The sequence below is a fragment of the Saccoglossus kowalevskii genome, chromosome 10 (genome assembly GCF_978046115.1).
Source record: "Saccoglossus kowalevskii chromosome 10, keSacKowa6.1, whole genome shotgun sequence".
In the NCBI taxonomy this organism is placed as follows: Eukaryota; Metazoa; Hemichordata; class Enteropneusta; family Harrimaniidae; genus Saccoglossus; species Saccoglossus kowalevskii.
The window spans coordinates 2,814,554-2,836,789 of NC_140650.1; the positions used below are offsets into that span (position 1 = coordinate 2,814,554).

At 36.1% G+C, this 22,236-nt stretch overlaps 1 protein-coding gene across 2 annotated transcripts in view; it reads left to right on the forward strand.

Moving 5' to 3' along the window:
* The window catches only part of LOC100378509 (vacuolar protein sorting-associated protein 51 homolog), a 109,633-nt gene that overhangs the window by 12,446 nt on the left and 74,951 nt on the right, over positions 1 to 22,236 (forward strand). Inside the window, exons 5-10 of one of the 2 annotated variants that reach the window (XM_085504153.1) lie at positions 11,067 to 11,140; positions 11,795 to 11,927; positions 13,050 to 13,133; positions 14,241 to 14,329; positions 14,886 to 15,015; positions 21,873 to 21,976. In XM_085504153.1, coding sequence (XP_085360279.1) covers positions 11,067 to 11,140; positions 11,795 to 11,927; positions 13,050 to 13,133; positions 14,241 to 14,329; positions 14,886 to 15,015; positions 21,873 to 21,976 — 614 coding nt within the window. The remainder of the gene's footprint in view (positions 1 to 11,066; positions 11,141 to 11,794; positions 11,928 to 13,049; positions 13,134 to 14,240; positions 14,330 to 14,885; positions 15,016 to 21,872; positions 21,977 to 22,236) is intronic. The other variant, XM_085504154.1, reaches the window with a different exon arrangement.

Below are 22,236 nucleotides of genomic sequence, written 5' to 3' on the forward strand. Positions count from 1 at the left end.
ATTTAATTTATTATGAAGAATTTCGTAGGGGAAGTTAGTTTACAATGAAAGTAAATGCCCGATATTGGACGAATTCATGTATCATTGACGTCATAGGAACATTCCAGGGCCTTCGTTTTCCATGGTCTTCGTTTTCCAGGGTCTTCGTTTTCCAGCGTCTTAGGTCTTCGGTCTTCGTTTTCCAGGGTCTTCGTTTTCCATACACTCGGTTCTTGCATTAATTGTGGAGATGAGTTCCAGAAGAAAGTTAAAGGGTATCGCAGGCAATCCATTGCATCTAGACTTAAAACCTCAGAAACTGTTGACAATGCATTAGTGAATGTTCTAAAGCTGAAACCCATTACCCCGTTGGCTTGTTGTCTCTTTCCGCATAATATTGAGGAGCATTGGTGGTAAAATATACATCATACTTTTGCCATCCTGTTGGTAATATGGCCAATGTGTGTATATTATTTAAAATACAAGTAGTACCTTCTACTTGTTGAGCTTTTAGGTCAAATTTTAAAATATCTTTCAGATTCTGGTCAAAAGACTCAACAATTTTGTCTTTTGTGAATTCCATGCTGTCTGCTCCTGTCACCTGTAACACTCTTTGGCAAGTTACAAGATTATTTTTAGATTTTTCACAATATATAAATAAAACTGCTTGAAAAAAATATTTTTAATAATACATGTACTTTATTTGATTTTTTCAAAAAAAGATGAGTCACTTAATGGTGAAATGAAATTAAAATTATAAAAAGCCGTCTGCCGTTGTTTCGTCACATGAAGCGCTGTCCCAGACAGGCGCCGATGGCCGTCCGCTGTAGTCACGTGATTACACTCGTCACTGAAAGAGCCAAGTCACGTGATAGAGGTCAGCTTCGAAATGGCGGCGTTCAATCGGAGGTTCCACTTCGGCACAGTTTTAACGTGAAATAGTCTCATTTACACGGGCAAATTTGCTTAAAGCTTGCTGTAATCAGTAACAGATATATTTGTGAGAACATGTTTGTCTATTTTTTCCTGCAAGTCGAGGTAATTTTATTAAAATCACAATTTTAATGATACATAACTGACATATTTAAAAATCTGTGCATTTCTTTAGGGAAGGGAACTGCAGCTCTCTGGTCGCCCCGCAACGTATACCACGACCAAGAGAGCTGCATAAACTGCAGCAAAATCCGGACATGCTACGTTTCACAAACGTTGATTATTAGTCAGTAGTGATTATAATAACGCAAAAAAAAAATTCGATAATTTTTATGAAATTCAAATAAAATTCAACTTAGTTTCATCATGGAACTATTATAGTTCCATGGTTTCATCGTAAGCAAATGATATAAACGGTCGATGCGGTAGGGTATCCGCCATGCGCTTCTCTTGCATGAGTTGAGCTAATAGGTCAAATCGCAAATTAACCAATCAAAATGCTGGACGATGCCAACGCGTTCAAATCACCATAGCTCATTTAAATATGTTAATGTTATTGAACGCAACGCGGAAGAGATTTGACGATGTTGTAGTACGCTCTTTTGGCTTGGATTTTGATGGGAAAATGGCATGATTTTTTTAAAAATAAAAATAGTTGTTTTCAAAGATGAACTTAGCATAAGAAGAATAATTTCACATTGTTTACAGTGATAACAGCTCTTTGTCCAAACGGAGCTTACGCTAGTCAAAATAAACACGCTCTTGAATAAAAACTTAATAGACTGATTTAGGCGTCAGGAACGATTGAAATGTCCGATAAATTACGACAAAATATTTTAAAAAATAAATTTAAAAACTGCCGAAAAATCGCCCTTGACGATTTCTTGGTCCCATTTTTTTTAACGCGACCATACACTGGGTTTGTTTAGCTGTGAGGGTTAAAATACGTATTTCACAACCGGAAATTCAACAGATGAACTTGTTACTTCACATGTTTTAATTATTAGCAACTGTAACAAGAACAAGATTTCGAGAGTCTACAACAAAAAATCCTAAGGGCTTCTAAAAAATATTATTGCAGAGAAAGTGTCTAGACATACATAATATGATCACGTTAAAAAATTAAAAAATCGGCGAGGTTACAATTTACATCATATTCCTCCATGATACAATGTAACAACAGGATTGCGTGAAAATCGCAGTACACGCACAACCCACCAAGCTTTACTGGGACTCGAGGTATGTAAGGTTGCATAAATACGCCAGTTGCGAGTGGTGAGTTGCGAGTAGCAACTAGCAAAATGTGTCAGTTGCGAGCGCTCGAAAGTGGCAGTTGCTAGCGCTAAAAATAGCAGTTGCTAGTGGCGATTTGTATGTACTTGCGAGTGCTAGCTACATCGGCATTGTGTGAAATAAAATTAAGTCCGATGTCCTACCCACTTGTTTTCAAGTTACATGTGTTGAAATGTAGCGAAATGTTGAATGTCTACGAGACTACACTAAGCCAGTGCGAGCGAGTCTGGCCGCTAGATCAATCGGAACTATGTGAAATAATCAAAATAAGTCCTCGCCTCCGATGTCTTAGCGGCATATTTTCTTGTGGCGAGTGTTGACATGTATTGATATTCTAAATCTATATTCATTGAAATCGCCGATTTCTAGACATCTCGACTCAAGACACTTCGTCCCAAATTGGTCATCTCGACACAGACACCCTGGACATCTCGACCCTTCGCATCGAGGCGACCCTATCTCAATGTGGCGACGCAAACCTCTATCTAGTTCAAAGTTGATCGACATCTATTGATTTGAAACACCGGCTACAGAGAGCAATCTAGTGCGATGGATCAATTCAAAAAATGTTCAAGGGTTGCGTGCTGTGAAATGAACAACGAAAGTACATAAACGCCACAGTCCGCTTCATGTATATTAACATAATTTTTACAATGTAATACCTAATAGTTGTTAGTGTTATCTGTTTTAACATTTTATTTTATTCTTTATATCTGTATTTCTTGTTATTGTGTTTTTTTTGTGTATGATTATTGACCATGGTTAATGTATTTCCAATTCATTAATTTGAGTCAAATAAAATATACTATACTATACTATATAACATTGAATGTTTAGTTTGATGATTGATAAATACGCATTCACTGGTAGATTGTTGCTTTCTTGTTGTGTCAATACAAACATGATTTAAACTTGTCTTTTCCGGTGTTTCTTTTCCCTTGCCATCATATTCAATATACGAAAATAGCACGCGTGTCTGTGCGTTTGCATGAGCGAAAGAGGCTGGTGAGACTGTGTCACAACGTGTTCTATTTATTTCCAAGGCGCGTGGTCGGCGCCTTTGATTGCATTTATGAATGTTCAATCTGATTTTGTTTTGGCTATAGGTGTAGGTGGGTCGAGATGTCCAACGAAAAATGGGTCGATATTTTTGGGGGTCGAGATGTCCAGTACCCGAAATCGCCGATAGCCCCGACATGCTATAAATCGATTGCCTTTATTCACGGTCGGGCGACTGTGTTCAGGTTTTCGGCTGTTACATGGAAATTCTGAATTGCATCTTCAAGTATTAAAGTGAGGGAATTATATGTAATTCCTACTAGAACTGAGTCAATATGTTTTGTCTAAATCACGAGGTCGGTTGGGATGGAGGTGAAGCCGACTCTAGGTGTGAAATCCCGGTGTCTCCATTCATCGAGAATTGTGTGACACGCATCCGGTTAAACGCGGGGTTAAACCATGGAGCTAAATGGTTAAACCAACAATGTAAGCGTTTTGATAATTGTAAACTTGCAATAATCTTGAGACGACAAGAAAAAAACTAACTACAGCGAAGTCAGCAAACGGATGGAGTCTCACGAAGGTGTATAAAGCACATCCTGAATGTGTGTCCAAACGCGGTCAATGTGAATGTCTTCACAGAATAGAGATAGCAGTCTCACGACCTGTCTATAGGACAGAAACAGACAATGAATAATAAATAAATGCGTTTAGTCCGTGCGATTTGCGTCGATGTTGCCAAGTCCAAGTGGGTCGTCGGTAGGATGACAGTAATATCAATGAAATAATGCACGTTTTTTCCGTGGTTTAATGGAAACTTTAAAGCATTTAATAAGTGTGTGAGAATACACACATGTTGACAGAAAGCACTTGTCGAATAAATACAATGGGGCGTGGGCGGCTTCAGTTGTTGAAAGAGAATAATTATCGACTGGATACAATGGAATATGGCAAGTTCAACTCGTTAACAGAAAATAATGTTGTCACAAAAATATGTAGGACCATGATTGAATACAATGACCGGCGAAAAATATATATTGAACGCAATGAAGCGTAATCAAGTCACCCACTGTCGTTGTTTAGAGTATGTCGCTCTTTGACGTCTTACTTCAAGTGTGTCAAAATAATATTCTTTGTTTACATACACTGTACTAATGTGACAAACATTTCATTACAAAAAGGGCATACATTAAAAAAACGCAATGTGGAACGATTGTTTCCCGTTGTGGTAGGTTCACTCCCAAAAGCAAAAATGTGTATGATAAATATGCATGTATGTATATAAATTGTATTCAAAAACACCTCGCGTTATTTTTACTGCAACAATTGGAGTTTAATGTTTATTCCTAAAGTTTGATGAGTCGTCTGTCACTTCATGCAAAATTTTGCAGGCGAAGCGCGGGTGGAGATTGACAGCACATCGCGTTTGTTATTGTTGTGCTGTTTAGAATTAGCTTTATTCAGCAATTAACCGATTGCCACTTTAATCTTTTGTGAAGGCGTCAACTGGTGACAAACAATAAAGACCAATATAGCGGCTTCATCAATAATGTGCATGCTGGTCCAAGATAAAATGCCGTCGGTCTCGTTGTTTCGCGACCTCAGACCAGGATGCGTTTAACACCACACCAAGGGACTAGCATGGGATCAGTTTCATCTGTTATATTTTCCCGAACATGACACCTATCTGTACGTTCTGAATGTGTAACAGGGCCGTCATAAAATTGCATTCCAATGATTCGTTTCTGACATAAAAATGACATTCGACCACAGTCACTTTAACGCAAAATAAGACTGTTAGTGAGAACATGGATGTACTAACAAATATCACTGTTACCTAAAATCAGAGCATTGTACCGTCTGCTGTACATAAAACTCAAACAAAGGTCAATTTGATATTTCGAATGAACCGACGATATGACACTGTTTACAGTGATTTTGTATTTTTCTCGGTTAAAAAAACGGCGATTACGGGAACGAGAGTACAAAGATCTCGAGTGAAGATTTGTTTTCCCACAAACAATCTCAGACAAGTCCGCTTTAAATCCTCGCAACAAGAAAATATGCCGCTAAGACATCGGAGGCGAGGGGTTATTTTTATTATTCACACAGTTCTAGCGGCCCGACTCGCTCGCAACTGCTACGTTTAGTCACCGTCCCTCAACACATGAGGGACGGTGGTTTAGTGTACGTACCACACATAGTTCCGATTGATCTAGCGGCCAGACTCGCTCGCACTGGCTTAGTGTAGTCTCGTAGACATTCAACATTTCGCTACCTTTCAACACATGTAACTCGAAAACAAGTGGGTAGGACATTGGACTTAATTTTATTTCACACAATGCCGAGGTAGCTAGCACTCGCAACTACATACAAATCGCCACTAGCAACTGCTATTTTTAGCGCTAGCAACTGCCATTTTCGAGCGCTCGCAACTGACACTTTCGAGCGCTCGCAACTGACACTTTCGAGCGCTCGCAACTGACACATTTTGCTACTTGCTACTCGCAACTCACCACTCGCAACTGGCGTATTTATGCACCCTTACATACCTCGGGACCCGGGACTTCCCCACAATACCATTTCATACAGTATATCTATTCACAATTTGTAAAAATTGCGCAGTTCGACCTGCAGTTTCACTGTTTCAGCTAGTTTCCCGGCCGATCGCGTTGTTCCAAAGGTCTATTAGTATTACGACAAACGTGGACAATGACATTCTCAATTTTCCCACTGTAGCACATTTCCAATGAATGAAAGATACAACAATTTTACGTAAATATTAATTTATTTTCAGAGAATCACGGGATGTCTTGACGTCGTTGACAACGCAATATCAATGCCACTCGCATTATGTACATTTTAGCACTAGATCTAGTGCCGTTTTTGCACTAGATCTAGTGCCATTTTAGCACTAGATCTAGTAGTTTTTCGGATTAGTGCTATTAGCACTAACCACTCGCACTATGTCCATTTCGACAGATTTACATACCTCTGTTCTATGACTGTTCCACTGATATCTAAAGAACCACTCATTGGATTTTGATGAAACTTGGTACATAGATGCTCTGAACATATGCGCAGATTTGATTAGTTTTTGGTAAAAATCCGTGCATATAAATTACCTAATTTGCATGATAATTAGCTATTTTTTAGTGGTTCCATGACTGTTCCACTGATATCTAAACAACCACTCATTGGATTTTGATGAAACTTGGTACATAGATTTTCTGAACTAATGCTAGGTTTTGATTAGTTTTTGTTAATAATCCGTGGATACTAATTACCTAATTTGCATAATGATTAGTCAATTTTCGGTTTTTCCACTGATATCTCAAGTACTAATCATCACATTTCAATGAAACTTGGTACATAGATGTCATATGACACTGCACAGACCTGATAGTTTTTATGGTAATATCAGTACATGTAATTACCTAATTTGCATAATTAATTAATTTTCAGCTTTTGATATAAGTAGTGAGCATTACATTTCAATGAAACTTGGTACTTACATACTCAAGGACTATGCAGAGATTGATTGTTTCCGATAAATATTTGTGCATATTAATCACCTAATTTGCATAATTAGTTAATTTTCAGCTTTTCCACGGGTATCTCAAGTACTAATCATCGCATTTCAATGAAACTTGGTACATAGATCCTTTAGGACTATGCAGAGATCTGATTAGTTTCAGGGTAAATAATTGTGCATATTAATTACCTAATTTGCATAATTAATTTTCAGCTTTTCTACTGATATCTAAAGTACTAATCATCACATTTCAATGAATCTAAAATTATGCAGAGACCCAATTAGTTTTTGGTAAATATTTGTGCATATTAATCACCTAATTTGCATAATTAACCAATTTCCAACTTTCACACTGATATCTCAGGTACTACTGTAAAAACCCTCAAATAAGAGCCACTTTGTAACACTTTCATTTCTGGGTGGTGCTTATTTGAGGTAACATGTTGACAACCCTGTAGCCAGTGGCTCTTAAACCAGGGTCATCAAACTTTTTCATTGTGAAATAGGTAAGGGGATAGGCAAACACACACACAACCAAAACAGACAAGTAATTATTAATGATGTATCATTGCAATTAATTTATTCTGTAAAAATACTGTTATGGGAATAACAAATGTCAAATAAATACGACGATTCGACGTTTCATCGACAATGTGTAGCAATGCCTGAAGTCACGTTTCACTGACAATGCGTAGCGATGCCTGAAGTCGGATTTGGTAGCACTCTCAGTGTCTGACCCAACACTCGAATCACTTGTACAATTGTTTACCAAGTTTGGTACGGCAAACTTTTTTCTTGAAAACTGGGAATAACTTGCGTGGCTGTGGCTGGCGTGGTGGTTGATTTGGTGACAATATAAAATAGTTTCGGATAGAATTGATCTGACCAGCAGTGACAGGAGAGGACATACTTGCAAAAGAAGCATGGAACGAATGATAAAAATGATGCCCAATCACTTGTATTTATGGCAAAAACAATAAATAAAAACACGTTTTTCTATAGATTTGTACAGCTTGGGTACTTGGGCATTGTTTTAATTGCGCTAGACGTCTGACAGTACAGCTTTGGTTTATATTTCCTGTTTCATAATCAAGCCAGCTTATAATGATATTCACGTACTTCACAGTCCACGCAAACAGGGTCAAACTATAGCCCCACCCCTATATAACCAAATACGAAACGATACCGAGAAAGTAACAATTACATGTATTAAAAATAATTTCCTGTGACCAATCGGAGAGACGATATCATTCACGAAAGCCCAGGCCTGTTACAAGGCATTTTCTGATTGGTACAAGTTCAGATTATTTTCAATTCTCACAAATAGCTAATTTAAATATCTGGGTCAGGCGGGTCATGTAGACTTCACTTTGCTGTAAGACAAGTTGATCGCACAAGTTTGTGGAACTAATCCATTCGACTTCAATTTTGATTATTTTCGGCAAGAGAGTCCTCTCCAAACTAATGCCAGTTATTTTGTTACTTCCCTGAACATTTTGTCTCGAATCATCCAAAAACGAACGTCTCAAATAAAATGCTAAAAATAACCCAAAATCACGATCAGCGAGAGTGGGCTGCGTAATCATTACATTCTCACAGTCAGAGCTACGTCACGATCCCTCAAACGTTGCCGTGACCGGATTAACACCTCTGTTTTCCCCCACGCTAACCAAATTCCCCCCACGCTAAGGAAAAAATCTTTTGTTTTCTGCTGACTTCCTGTTCCGGTCCGTCTGTGAGAATGTATTTTCGATATCTCTGATTTTCCGATAAAGGCGTTCTAAAATCGTGACGTTCTTTACATGGTTATAAAGACAACATTGACAATGAATATCTCAACGTGTCCTTCGGTGTTTCGGCAAAAAACATACTAGTAGTTACTATGAATAGTTTGTGAATTGGTCGATTGTGTGTCAGAAATATAAAATGGACAAGTTGACAGTCACATTCACGCTCTCAGTGCATTTCTTTCATCTATCATTCTTCCGTTCTCAATTACACAGGACATCAGGCAAGTTATGGGGATAATCTTTATTTGTCTCACACCTTCTGTGGGGCAATAAACAATGCAGGTGGAAGTGAGGCACGATAAGCTCGGTGTCTGCCTGATTGTAAACAACCGGGTGGCTGGCACTTATTTCTGGGTTCTTATTGACAAAACCACTCAACTCTTGGTGGCTCTTAATGGAGGGTCAAATGTAACAAATTTTCACTGAGTGGCTCTTAATTGAGGGTGGCGCTTATTTGCGGGTTTTTACGGTAATCATCACATATCAATGAATGTTTATACATGGATGCTGTAGGACAATAGACAGACCTGGATAATTGTGGGTTAAAATCTGTACATATTAATTACCCAATTTGCATAATTAACCAATTTTAAGCTTTCACACTGATATCTAAAGTACTAATTTCCATTTTAATGAAACTTAGTACAAAGATGCTCTAGGACAATGTACAAACCTAATTAGTTTGGGGTAAAACTCTGTTCATATTATTTCCCCAATTAGCATAATAATTCATAATTTTTTGGTTCTAATCACATTTCAATTAAACTTGGCACATAGAGTTTTTGTTACATTGCGCAGACCTCATTAGTTTTACAATCAAATCTGTTCATGTTAATTTTCTGATTTGCATAATTAGTTTTCAGCTAAGTAATTTCAAATTATATTTAATGTGTCTCCAATACTCTCAGCACATGGGAGTTCTTTCTAAGCTTTCTTTGATTAGAAATGCCGGCAAATTAAGGCATTATGAGAAATGGCACTACAGTGGTGAACAACTTCCGGTTGTGCCTCATTTTTGTTATCTGGGTATTACTTTTTCCAATAATGGTCGCTGGTTTAGATCCCAAAAAGTGATTGCCGAGCAGGCGAGTAAAGCAATATTTGCTTTAAAAAAGATACTAGCAAAATACAGTGATATTGATGTACAAATGTATTTAAAGATTTTTGACTGTAAAATTTTACCAATATTGATGTATGGCAGTGAAGTTTGGGGTTTTGACAAAGGGGTAAATATTGAGGAAACACATCGCAAGTTTTGTAAATTTATTTTAAATTTGCTTACAACCACAGCAAATCCTGTAATTTATGGAGAATTAGGCAGACTACCACTAATCCATTTGTGTTACATACGTATTATTAAATTTTGGTTGAAAATTTCAAAAATGCAAACACAGCGTTATGTTTACCAATGTTACCTTTTCCAGTATAAAGAAGCGGAAAACAACCGTAAATGTTGGGCTTTCCAAGTCAAAGAACTACTATTTTCGCACGGTTTTGGTTTTGTTTGGTTTAAACCAAGGCGTGGAAGATAACTGTAACAGTTCTTTTTGTCTCTATTCACCCAAAGAGTTCATGATACGTACAAACCAACTTGGTTTACAGATCTCAACAATTATCCTAAACTCGATAAATACAGAGATTTTAAATTGATTTTGGATGTGAAAAATATTTGCATTTAATAAAAAACAACAAGTTACGTTCTGCGCTATGTCAGCTTAGAACATCATCCCACAACCTTTGGGTTGAATCTGATCGTAAACTAAACATACCGAGGAATATGAGAATCTGTAAATTATGTAATTTAGGGTTGGTTGAGGATGAATACCATTTTTGCCTGGTATGTCCACGTTATGTAAATCATAGAAACAAATATTTACCTATATTTTATCTGTCAAATCAGACTTACGAAAAATTTCCTCGTTTAATGCAGTTTGACAACTTATCTGTACTTCAAATTTCAAAATTTGTATTCTACGCTTCTAAACATAGAGTCAATCTATTTAACCAGTTGTGACTAGTAGATTCAACAATTATTTAAAGGAATCCCTCTGTATGTATTTTTCTATTTTTTTGATTAATTGTACCATAGGCCTGAGGCCATTGTACTGAATAAAATTCATATCATATCATGTATGTTTTATGCAGTGAAAACAGGGATTACACGCATCTACTGGTGGTATATATGAACAATAAGTTTTAAATTTTTTTTAAGTTTTTTGAGTGCCCTATACTGGGGGACTTAAATTTGAGCAAATATTTCACTGTGTTGTGTCACCGTCCCTCAAGGTGTTGAGGGACGGTGGTTGTGTATTGCATTGTGGCAAAATGTTTTCACTAGCATTGCTAAAAGACTTTCTTCCAATTCTTCTGCTTTATTATTGTAAAGTCGCACTGTCTAAATCTCTAATCCATAAATTATGTGTTGTGCCTTTCTCAGTCCCCTTCATCATAATATGACTAGAATTGAGATGAACTTTTATGCATTGTGTTCAACCATGGTGCTAACAAACTCAACTTACATGCTATTTTGTCTCTAGCTGCAATTTTTATTTGAACTGCCAGCAAGACTAAAGAAGTGCATTGAAATGAAGGCATATGGACAAGCTGTCAGGTAACTAATTGTTAGAAAGTACAGTAAAACCTCAACTAATTTAAAATATTTAGTGAAAATAGTTAATGTTACAAGTGCAAATATAAATAGAAACGAAAATCTTGTTTTTCTTGTTCATAAATTAAAAGAATATTCTGTTATCAATTCAATGAGTATTTTCGTGTCAAACAGCGATTTATTTTTTTCAAACAAAACATTTAATGCAGTGAACTGATGACCAGTGATCAGCAGCTAAGTAAGTACATGTTATGGTGGGAACAGTGTTACATTGTTATATGTATTACATTGCAGATATTACACTAAAGCCAGGACAGTGTTACATTGTTATATGTATTACATTGCAGATATTACACTAAAGCCAGGACAGTGTTACATTGTTATATGTATTACATTGCAGATATTACACTAAAGCCAGGACAGTGTTACATTGTTATATGTATTACATTGCAGATATTACACTAAAGCCAGGACAGTGTTACATGTATTACATTGCATATATTACACTAAAGCCAGGACAGTGTTACATTGTTATATGTATTACATTGCAGATATTACACTAAAGCCAGGACAGTGTTACATTGTTATATGTATTACATTGCAGATATTACACTAAAGCCAGGACAGTGTTACATTGTTATATGTATTACATTGCAGATATTACACTAAAGCCAGGACAGTGTTACATCAATATCAACATATGCCATCTTTTAATAGCATACAATTGGACTGTAACGATATCATAGCAGAATTAAGAACTCATCTTAGAGAACAGTTTCGAGACAATGAAGTAAGTCACTTTTAGTGGTTTGAATTGAAAAAATAATATTCTACTGTAATCATACCAAATTTGAATTGATATGAAATAATAGAAATATCAATTGAAAATATTATACTGGTTCTAATTGGAAATGAAATTCTACCTGATTTGCATTAGAATTGAATAGGAAATAAATAACACTTGTTTTTGATTAACAAATTATACCAGATTTAAATTGAAAATAAAATGGAATGTGTTGGAACTATACTCAATTTTGTTTGTTATAAAATTATTCTGGTTTGAATTGGAGATGAAATTATTCTGCTTTGAATTGCAAATAAAATTACATGTATTCTGGTTTGAATTGGAGATGAAATTATTCTGGTTTGAATTGGGAATGAAATTATTCTGGTTGAATTGGAAATAAAATTATTCTGGTTTGAATTGGAAATGAAATTATTCTGCTTTGAATGGAGATGAAATTATTCTGCTTTGAATTTAAATTGGAAATGAAATACTAGAAGAAATTTTGAAATAAAATTATACCAAATTTAAATTGAATTAATTGAAATTATAAACAGTACATTATTGTATATTATTAGAATAAGTGACAAAGCTCCACCAAAATGTTGTATGACCACCAAATATTGTATGATTGGGGAATGTGGACACAATTTGGTACATGCAATGTTATCATCTGAGATTCAAATACCTCATTTTCATTTTACATGTGCATACTGCTAGTAATTTATTTCTGTACAGGTTGTTCTCAGTTACCATGGTAGCAAACTTACTCATACTGCATGTAAATAATGCCCTTTCCTGTTTTTCTAGAATGATTAAAATAATAAATTAACATTCATTAAAAAAGCAAGCTGCTTTAATTCATTTAAACCCATCATTTTGCAATCGATTTGATAATCTTATTACTAAGAAGACATCTTAAAAAAATGCTGTTGAGTATATTATTATACAATTATCCATTGTATGAGTATGTATGCTGAGTGGATCATGTGTAGTTTTCATGCATGCATGGAAGACTGTGGATGAGTATAGTCTAATCTAAGCATCTTGGCATGACAAACTTGCATAGTAATTTAACCAACAATTTCGTAATATGTAAACACTATAAAAACTAACTACTGTTTGTAGTGGTTTGAGGATGATCCTGAGACTCCAACATGGCGATATCGACGTCATAGTACCAGTAAACCTGAAGTCAACCTCAAAGATCATGTGAGTTGTGTCAAACATCTGTAGATGTGCCTTATATTGTAGTAAGGTGCCAGAGTTTTTACAGAGTTCAGGTGGTCAGGTGTGGATGAACCTTTTTGAGTCTGTTTGAGTGTTACAGTGTACATGTGAACATCAATTTGTTTTTCATTTCTTTGGACATTTGAATGAGTAGTGTTTATTTCTGTTAAAACAAACAAATAAGCAGAATTTCTTCATTGAAGGTTGTTTATGTATTTCTAATATTCTGGAATGTGTGGACAGACAATTATGATCATGACCATTAACCTATTGATATATTGTTTGCGAAGCATGTGACTAATTCCAAGGCATACATGTATGCATATGATATTCACAGGAAATGAATATTATGGATTAAAGATCATTTGTTCTCATTGTATCACTATTCCCCACACAAGATTACAGCTTGACTCCTATACAATGGTCTGGGGTAGCATTTCATAATTATTATAAATAAATACTGTGGATTACTTTATTTTTGCTTGGAATTAATTATCGATATTTTCGCTGAAGAGATGATTCAGTGAAAATAAAATCCAGCGAATATATATTTTTCCTATGTTTTAGATTCAACTTGTCAAAAATCAGTGAAAATAAATTCCATACAAAATACTTAAAAAGTTTTTTCAGCGAAAATTAATTCTAGCTAAAATAAAGTATTCTACAGTAACACATTATTGATAAGCATTATTGAGAACAGCTAGTAATAATATTATCTTTACTGACATATCTAAAGCCCAATGTTGTATTATCACACAGGGTTCTAATACAATCAAACTTGCTAATTAAACCATACATGTTAGACTGAAACCAAATTATAACATAAATCAACTAGGAAACAGAAATAAAAGCACAACATTCTCGCTGAACAAAATTAACAATTACCAAGAGTAAGTGTCTTGTCTTCCAGTGCAGGGAAGGGAAGGTGAATTGTTGGTAAGTCAGTAATACCACCAATTTATGAAGTATGAAATGTTCAAACTGTAATGTGTTTGTCTGAAATTGACATACATGTATTCAAATATGTTTCACCAGCTTTCTGACAGCTTGGTATAGTTATATCATCTGCAGATTCTTTTTGTATTTCAGTCTACACCTAAACAGCTGGCTGAATGTGTGGATCTTCTGATGCAGCTCAAAGAACCAGCAGATGAACTTTGTGATGAATTCCTGTCTCAGTAAGTTACGTCTCTCAAAACAACTGTAGCATAGCATTCATTTATATTTGTTATTTGGGGCTTAGTCTTTTTCCACGAAACGAAACCCTAACCCTAACCTTAACCTTAAATTTTGAGCGACTTCAAACATCGCCACGTCACAGAAATAAATTTGTCAAGAATATTTAGTTTCCACCTCTTTTCCGCCCACTTTGCAGCTTGATTTGTTTGTTCTGACATGACGTGACAGCCATTTTTGAATTGTTGAACACTGATGACGCTATTCATTTTGTGTTTCGCAGTGTGAAATTTTCTCAGATATTATTAGGCCAATGAAAAAAATGCGAGTTAGGGTTTTGTTTTGTGAAAAAGACTAAGCCGTTATTTGGCACATATTGTAAGTAAACATGATATAACACAATGATTGACAGGGCTGATACTGGAATTATCTATCTTATTTCTAGTACCGTTTTCCTGACTATTACTCTTCTGAACTGTTCTCATCAGGTTCCTAGTTTGCTATAAAGTAGTATACAGAATCTTGCAATTAAGTAATTATTCCTAAAAACTATTTCAGTTCGCAGCAGAAGTTGGATGAAGATTTGGCAGAAATGGAAGCTCAGTTGCAATTAAAGCGAGAAGGTTCGCCTAATCTTCCTACAACAGACAGCAAAGAAATTGAACAAGCATTACGAAATATACCAATGGTAAAGTCATGCAATATCAATAAGAGAATAAATATTATACTTTATTTAGACGATGTAGATGGAGACATGTCACTATAGACCCATGTATGACATAGCCTTTATAGGCATTATAGCCCCATGTGTGACATATCAGCCTTTATAGGCACTATAGACTAATGTGTGACATATCATCCTTTATAGGCACTATAGATCAATGTATGACATATCAGCTTTTATAGACATTATAGACCCATGTATGACTTATCAGCCTTTATAGGCATCATAGACCAATGTACATGTATGACATATTAGCTTTTATAGGCACTATAGATCCATGTTTAACATATCAGCTTTTATAGGCATCATGAACCCATGTATGACATATCAGCCTTTATAGGCACTATAGACCAATGTGTGACATATCATTCTTTAAAGGCACTATAGATCCATGTATGATATATCAGCTTTTATAGACACTATAGACCCATGTATGACATATCAGCCTTTATAGGCACTATAGACCCTTGTATGACATATCAGCCTTTAATAGGCACTATTGACCCAAGTATGACATATCAGCCTTTATAGGCACTATAGATCCATGTATGACATATCAGCCTTTATAGGCATCATAGACCCATGTATGACATATCAGCCTTTATAGGCATTATACACCAATGTGTGACATATCAGCCTTTATAGGCATCATAGACCAATGTATGACATATTAGCCTTTGTAGGCACTACAGATCCATGTATGACATATCAGCCTTTATAGGCATCCTGGACCCAAGTATGACATATCAGCCTTTATAGGCACTATAGACCAATGTTTGACATATCAGCCTTTATAGGCACTATAGACCAATGTATGACATATAAGCCATTATATGCACTATAGACCCATGTGTGACATATCAGCCTTTATAGGCACTATAGACCCATGTATGACATATCAGCCTTTATAGGCATTATACACCAATGTGTGACATATCAGCCTTTATAGGCATCATAGACCAATGTATGACATATTAGCCTTTATAGGCACTATAGATCCATGTATGACATATCAGTCTTTATAGGCATCCTGGACCCAAGTATGACATATCAGCCTTTATAGGCACTATAGACCAATGTATGACATATCAGCCTTTATAGGCACTATAGACCAATGTATGACATATTAGCCTTTATAGGCACTATAGACCAATGTGTGACATATCAGCCTTTATAGGCACTATAGATCCATGTATGACATATCAGCTTTTATAGGCACTATAGACCGATGTGTGACATATCAGCCTTTATAGGCATCATAGACCAATGTAAGACATATTAGCCTTTATAGGCACTATAGATCCATGTATGACATATCAGCCTTTATAGGCATCCTAGACCCATGTATGACATATCAGCCTTTATAGGCACTATTGACCAATGTGTGAAAATATCAGCCTTTATAGGCACTATAGACCCAAGTATGACATATCAGCCTTTATAGGCACTATAGGCCAATATGTGACATATCAGCCTTTATAGGCACTATAGACTAATGTGTGACATATCATCCTTTATAGGCACTATAGATCAATGTATGACATATCAGCTTTTATAGACATTATAGACCCATGTATGACTTATCAGCCTTTATAGGCACTATAGACCCAAGTATGACATATCAGCCTTTATAGGCACTATAGATCCATGTATGACACATCAGCCTTTATATGCACTATAGACCCTTGTGTGACATGTCAGCCTTTATAGGCACTATAGACCAATGTGTGACATATAAGCCTTTATATGCATCATAGACCAATGTATGACATATTAGCCTTTATAGGCACTATAGATCCATGTATGACATATCAGCCTTATAGGCATCATGAACCCAAGTATGACATATCAGCCTTTATAGGCACTATAGACCAATGTATGACATATCAGCCTTTTAGGCACTATAGACCAATGTATGACATATTAGCCTTTATAGGCACTATAGACCCATGTATGACATATCAGCCTTTATAGGCATCATAGACCAATGTATGACATATTAGCCTTTATAGGCACTATAGATCCATGTATGACATATCAGCCTTTATAGGCACTATAGATCCATGTATGACATATCAGCCTTTATATGCACTATAGATCCATGTATGACATATCAGCCTTTATAGGCACTATAGATCCATGTTTAACATATCAGCTTTTATAGGCATCATGAACCCATGTATGACATATCAGCCTTTATAGGCACTATAGACCGATGTGTGACATATCATCCTTTATAGGCACTATAGATCAATGTATGACATCAGCTTTTATAGACATTATAGACCCATGTATGACTTATCAGCCTTTATAGGCACTGTAGACCCAAGTGTGACATATCAGCCTTTATAGGCACTATAGATCCATGTATGACATATCAGCCTTTATAGGCACTGTAGACCCTTGTGTGACATATCAGCCTTTATAGGCACTATAGACCAATGTGTGACATATCAGCCTTTATATGCACTATAGATCCATGTATGACATATCAGTGTTTATAGGCATTGTAGACCAATGTGTGACATATCAGCCTTTATAGGCATCACAGACCAATGTAAGACATGTTAGCCTTTATAGGCACTATAGATCCATGTATGACATATCAGCCTTTATAGGCATCCTAGACCCAAGTATGACATATCAGCCTTTATAGGCACTATAGACCAATGTATGACATATCAGCCGTTATAGGCACTATAGACCAATGTATGACATATTAGCCTTTATAGGCACTATAGACCAATGTGTGACATATCAGCCTTTATAGGCACTATAGACCAATGTGTGACATATCAGCCTTTCTAGGCATCATATACCAATGTAAGACATATTAGCCTTTATAGGCACTATAGATCCATGTATGACATATCAGCCTTTATAGGCATCCTAGACCCATGTATGACATATCAGCCTTTATAGGCACTATAGACCCAAGTATGACATATCAGCCTTTATAGGCATTATAGGCCAATGTGTGATATATCAGCCTTTATAGGCACTATAGGCCAATGTGTGACATATCAGCCTTTATAGGCACTATAGACTAATGTGTGACATATCATCCTTTATAGGCACTATAGATCAATCTATGACATATCAGCTTTTATAGACATTATAGACCCATGTATGACTTATCAGCCTTTATAGGCACTATAGACCCAAGTATGACATATCAGCCTTTATAGGCACTATAGATCCATGTATGACACATCAGCCTTTATATGCACTATATACCCTTGTGTGACATGTCAGCCTTTATAGGCACTATAGACCAATGTGTGACATATAAGCCTTTATAGGCACTATTGACCCATGTTTGACATCAGCCTTTATAGGCACTATAGACCAATGTATGACATATCATCCTTTATAGGCACTATAGACCCATGTGTGACATATCAGCCTTTATATGCACTATAGACCCATGTTTGACATCAGCCTTTATAGGCACTATAGACCAATGTATGACATGTAAGCCTTTATATGCACTATAGACCCATGTGTGACATATCATCCTTTATAGGCATCATAGACCGATGTATGACATATCATCCTTTATATGCACTATAGACCCATGTGTGACATATTAACCTTTATAGGCACTATAGACCAATGTGTGACATATCTGCCTTTATAGGCATCATAGACCAATGTACATGTATGACATATTAGCCTTTATAGGCACTATAGATCCATGTTTAACGTATCAGCTTTTATAGACACTATAGACCCATGTATGACTTATCAGCCTTTATAGGCATTATAGACCCATGTATGACATATTAGCCTTCATAGGCACTATAGACCAATGTGTGACATATCAGCCTTTATAGGCATCATAGACCAATGCATGACATGTTAGCCTTTATAGGCACTGTAGATCCATGTATGACATATCAGCCTTTATAGGCACTATAGACCAATGTGTGACATATCGGCCTTTATAGGCATCATAGACCCATGTATGACATATCAGCCTTTATAGGCACTATAGATCCATGTATGACATATCAGCCTTTATAGGCACTATAGATCCATGTATGACATGTTAGCCTTTATAGGCACTATATAACCATGTATGACATATTAGTCTTTATAGGCACTACTGTGTGACATATCAGCCTTTATTGGCATCATAGACCAATGTATGACATATTAGCCTTTATAGGCACTATAGATCCATGTATGACATATCAGCCTTTATAGGCATCATAGACCCATGTATGACATATCTGCCTTTATTGGCACTATAGACCCATGTATGACATATTAGTCTTTATAGGCACTATAGACCAATGTGTGACATATCCGCCTTTATAGGCACTCCAAACCCATGTATGACATATTAGCCTTTATAGGCACTATAGACCAATGTGTGACATATCAGCCTTTATACATGTAGGCATCATAGACCCAAGTATGACATATCTGCCTTTATTGGCACTATAGACCCATGTATGACATGTTAGCCTTTATAGGCACTGTAGATCCATGTATGACATATCAGCCTTTATAGGCATCATAGACCCATGTATGACATATCAGCCTTTATAGGCACTATAGACCAATGTGTGACATATCGGCCTTTATAGGCACTCCAAACCCATGTATGACATATTAGCCTTTATAGGCACTATAGACCAATGTGTGACATATCAGCCTTTATACATGTAGGCATCATAGACCCAAGTATGACATATCTGCCTTTATTGGCACTATAGACCCATGTATGACATGTTAGCCTTTATAGGCACTGTAGATCCATGTATGACATATCAGCCTTTATAGGCATCATAGACCCATGTATGACATATCAGCCTTTATAGGCACTATAGACCAATGTGTGACATATCGGCCTTTATAGGCATCATAGACCCATGTATGACATATCAGCCTTTATAGGCACTATAGATCCATGTATGACATATCAGCCTTTATAGGCACTATAGATCCATGTATGACATATTAGTCTTTATAGGCACTATATACCCATGTATTACATATGAGCCTTTATAGGCACTACTGTGTGACATATCAGCCTTTATTTGCATCATAGACCAATGTATGACATATCAGCCTTTATAGACACTATAGATATATGTATGACATATCAGCCTTTATAGGCACTATATAACCATGTATGACATATTAGGCACTATAGATCAATGTATGACATGTTAGCCTTTATAGGCACTATATAACCATGTATGACATATTAGTCTTTATAGGCACTACTGTGTGACATATCTGCCTTTATTGGCATCATAGACCAATGTATGACATATTAGCCTTTATAGGCACTATAGATCCATGTATGACATATCAGCCTTTATAGGCATCATAGACCCATGTATGACATATCTGCCTTTATTGGCACTATAGACCCATGTATGACATATTAGTCTTTATAGGCACTATAGACCAATGTGTGACATATCCGCCTTTATAGGCACTCCAAACCCATGTATGACATATTAACCTTTATAGGCACTATAGACCAATGTGTGACATATCAACCTTTATAGGCATCATAGACCCACGTATGACATATCATCCTTTATAGGCACTATAGATTCATGTATGACATATCAGCCTTTATAGGCATCATAGACCCATGTATGACATATTAGCCTTTATATTCACTATAGGTCCATGTATGACATATCAGCCTTTATAGGCATCATAGACCCATGTATGACATATCAGCCTTTATAGGCACAATAGACCCACGTATGACATATCATCCTTTATAGGCACTATAGATTCATGTATGACATATCAGCCTTTATAGACACTATAGATCCATGTATGACATATCAGCCTTTATAGGCATCATAGACCCATGTATGGCATATTAGCCTTTATAGGCACTATAGATCCATGCATGACATATCAGCCTTTATAGGCATCATAGACCCATGTATGACTATCAGCCTTTATAGGCACAATAGACCCACGTATGACATATCATCCTTTATAGGCACTATAGACCCAAGTATGACATATCATCCTTTATAGGCACTATAGATCCATGTATGGCATATCAGTTTTTATAGGCATCATAGACCCATGTATGACATATTAGCCTTTATAGGCACTATAGATCCATGTATGACATATCAGCCTTTATAGGCACTATAGATCCATGTATGACATATCAGCCTTTATAGGCACTATAGATCCATGTATGACATATCAGCCTTTATAGGCATCATAGACCCATGTATGACATATTAGCCTTTATATTCACTATAGGTCCATGTATGACATATCAGCCTTTATAGGCATCATAGACCCATGTATGACATATCAGCCTTTATAGGCACAATAGACCCACATATGACATATCATCCTTTATAGGCACTATAGATTCATGTATGACATATCAGCCTTTATAGGCACTATAGATCCATGTATGACATATCAGCCTTTATAGGCATCACAGACCCATGTATGACATATTAGCCTTTATAGGCACTATAGATCCATGTATGACATATCAGCCTTTATCGGCATCATAGACCCATGTATGACATATCAGCCTTTATAGGCACTATAGATCCATGTATGACATATCAGCCTTTATAGGCACTATAGACCCACGTATGACATATCATCCTTTATAGGCACTATAGACCCATGTATGACATATTAGCCTTTATAGGCACTATAGATCCATGTATGACATATCAGCCTTTATAGGCACTATCGATCCACGTATGACATATCAGCCTTTATAGGCATCATAGACCCATGCATGACATATCAGCCTGGTGGTAGTGTACTCGCTTTCACTGATTTGTTGTTCTCCATTGTAGGATGTTCTAGAGTTCATTGACACCAGTTGCAATACATTCCTGAGTAATATGTGTTTAGTTATAGCAACTTATAAAGAATTATTTGTCAACAGACAAGCTACAGCGTGAGTACTACATTCATCCTTGTAATGCCCCAACTTTTAGAGAATGCGCCCACATGCTTTTATCACGAATTTACAGAGATTGTACTGGAATTAATATTGTGGATATATTATATATTTTATTAGATCTCCAATATAAGTGCATACAAATTGAAAAAAATGATTCTTTTAGTCTCATTAGAGGGCACAGTATGCAGTGTTGCAGTTATCTGGGCTGTATTTTTATACCAAAATTGCCGTAACAAGACATATTCATGTTAATT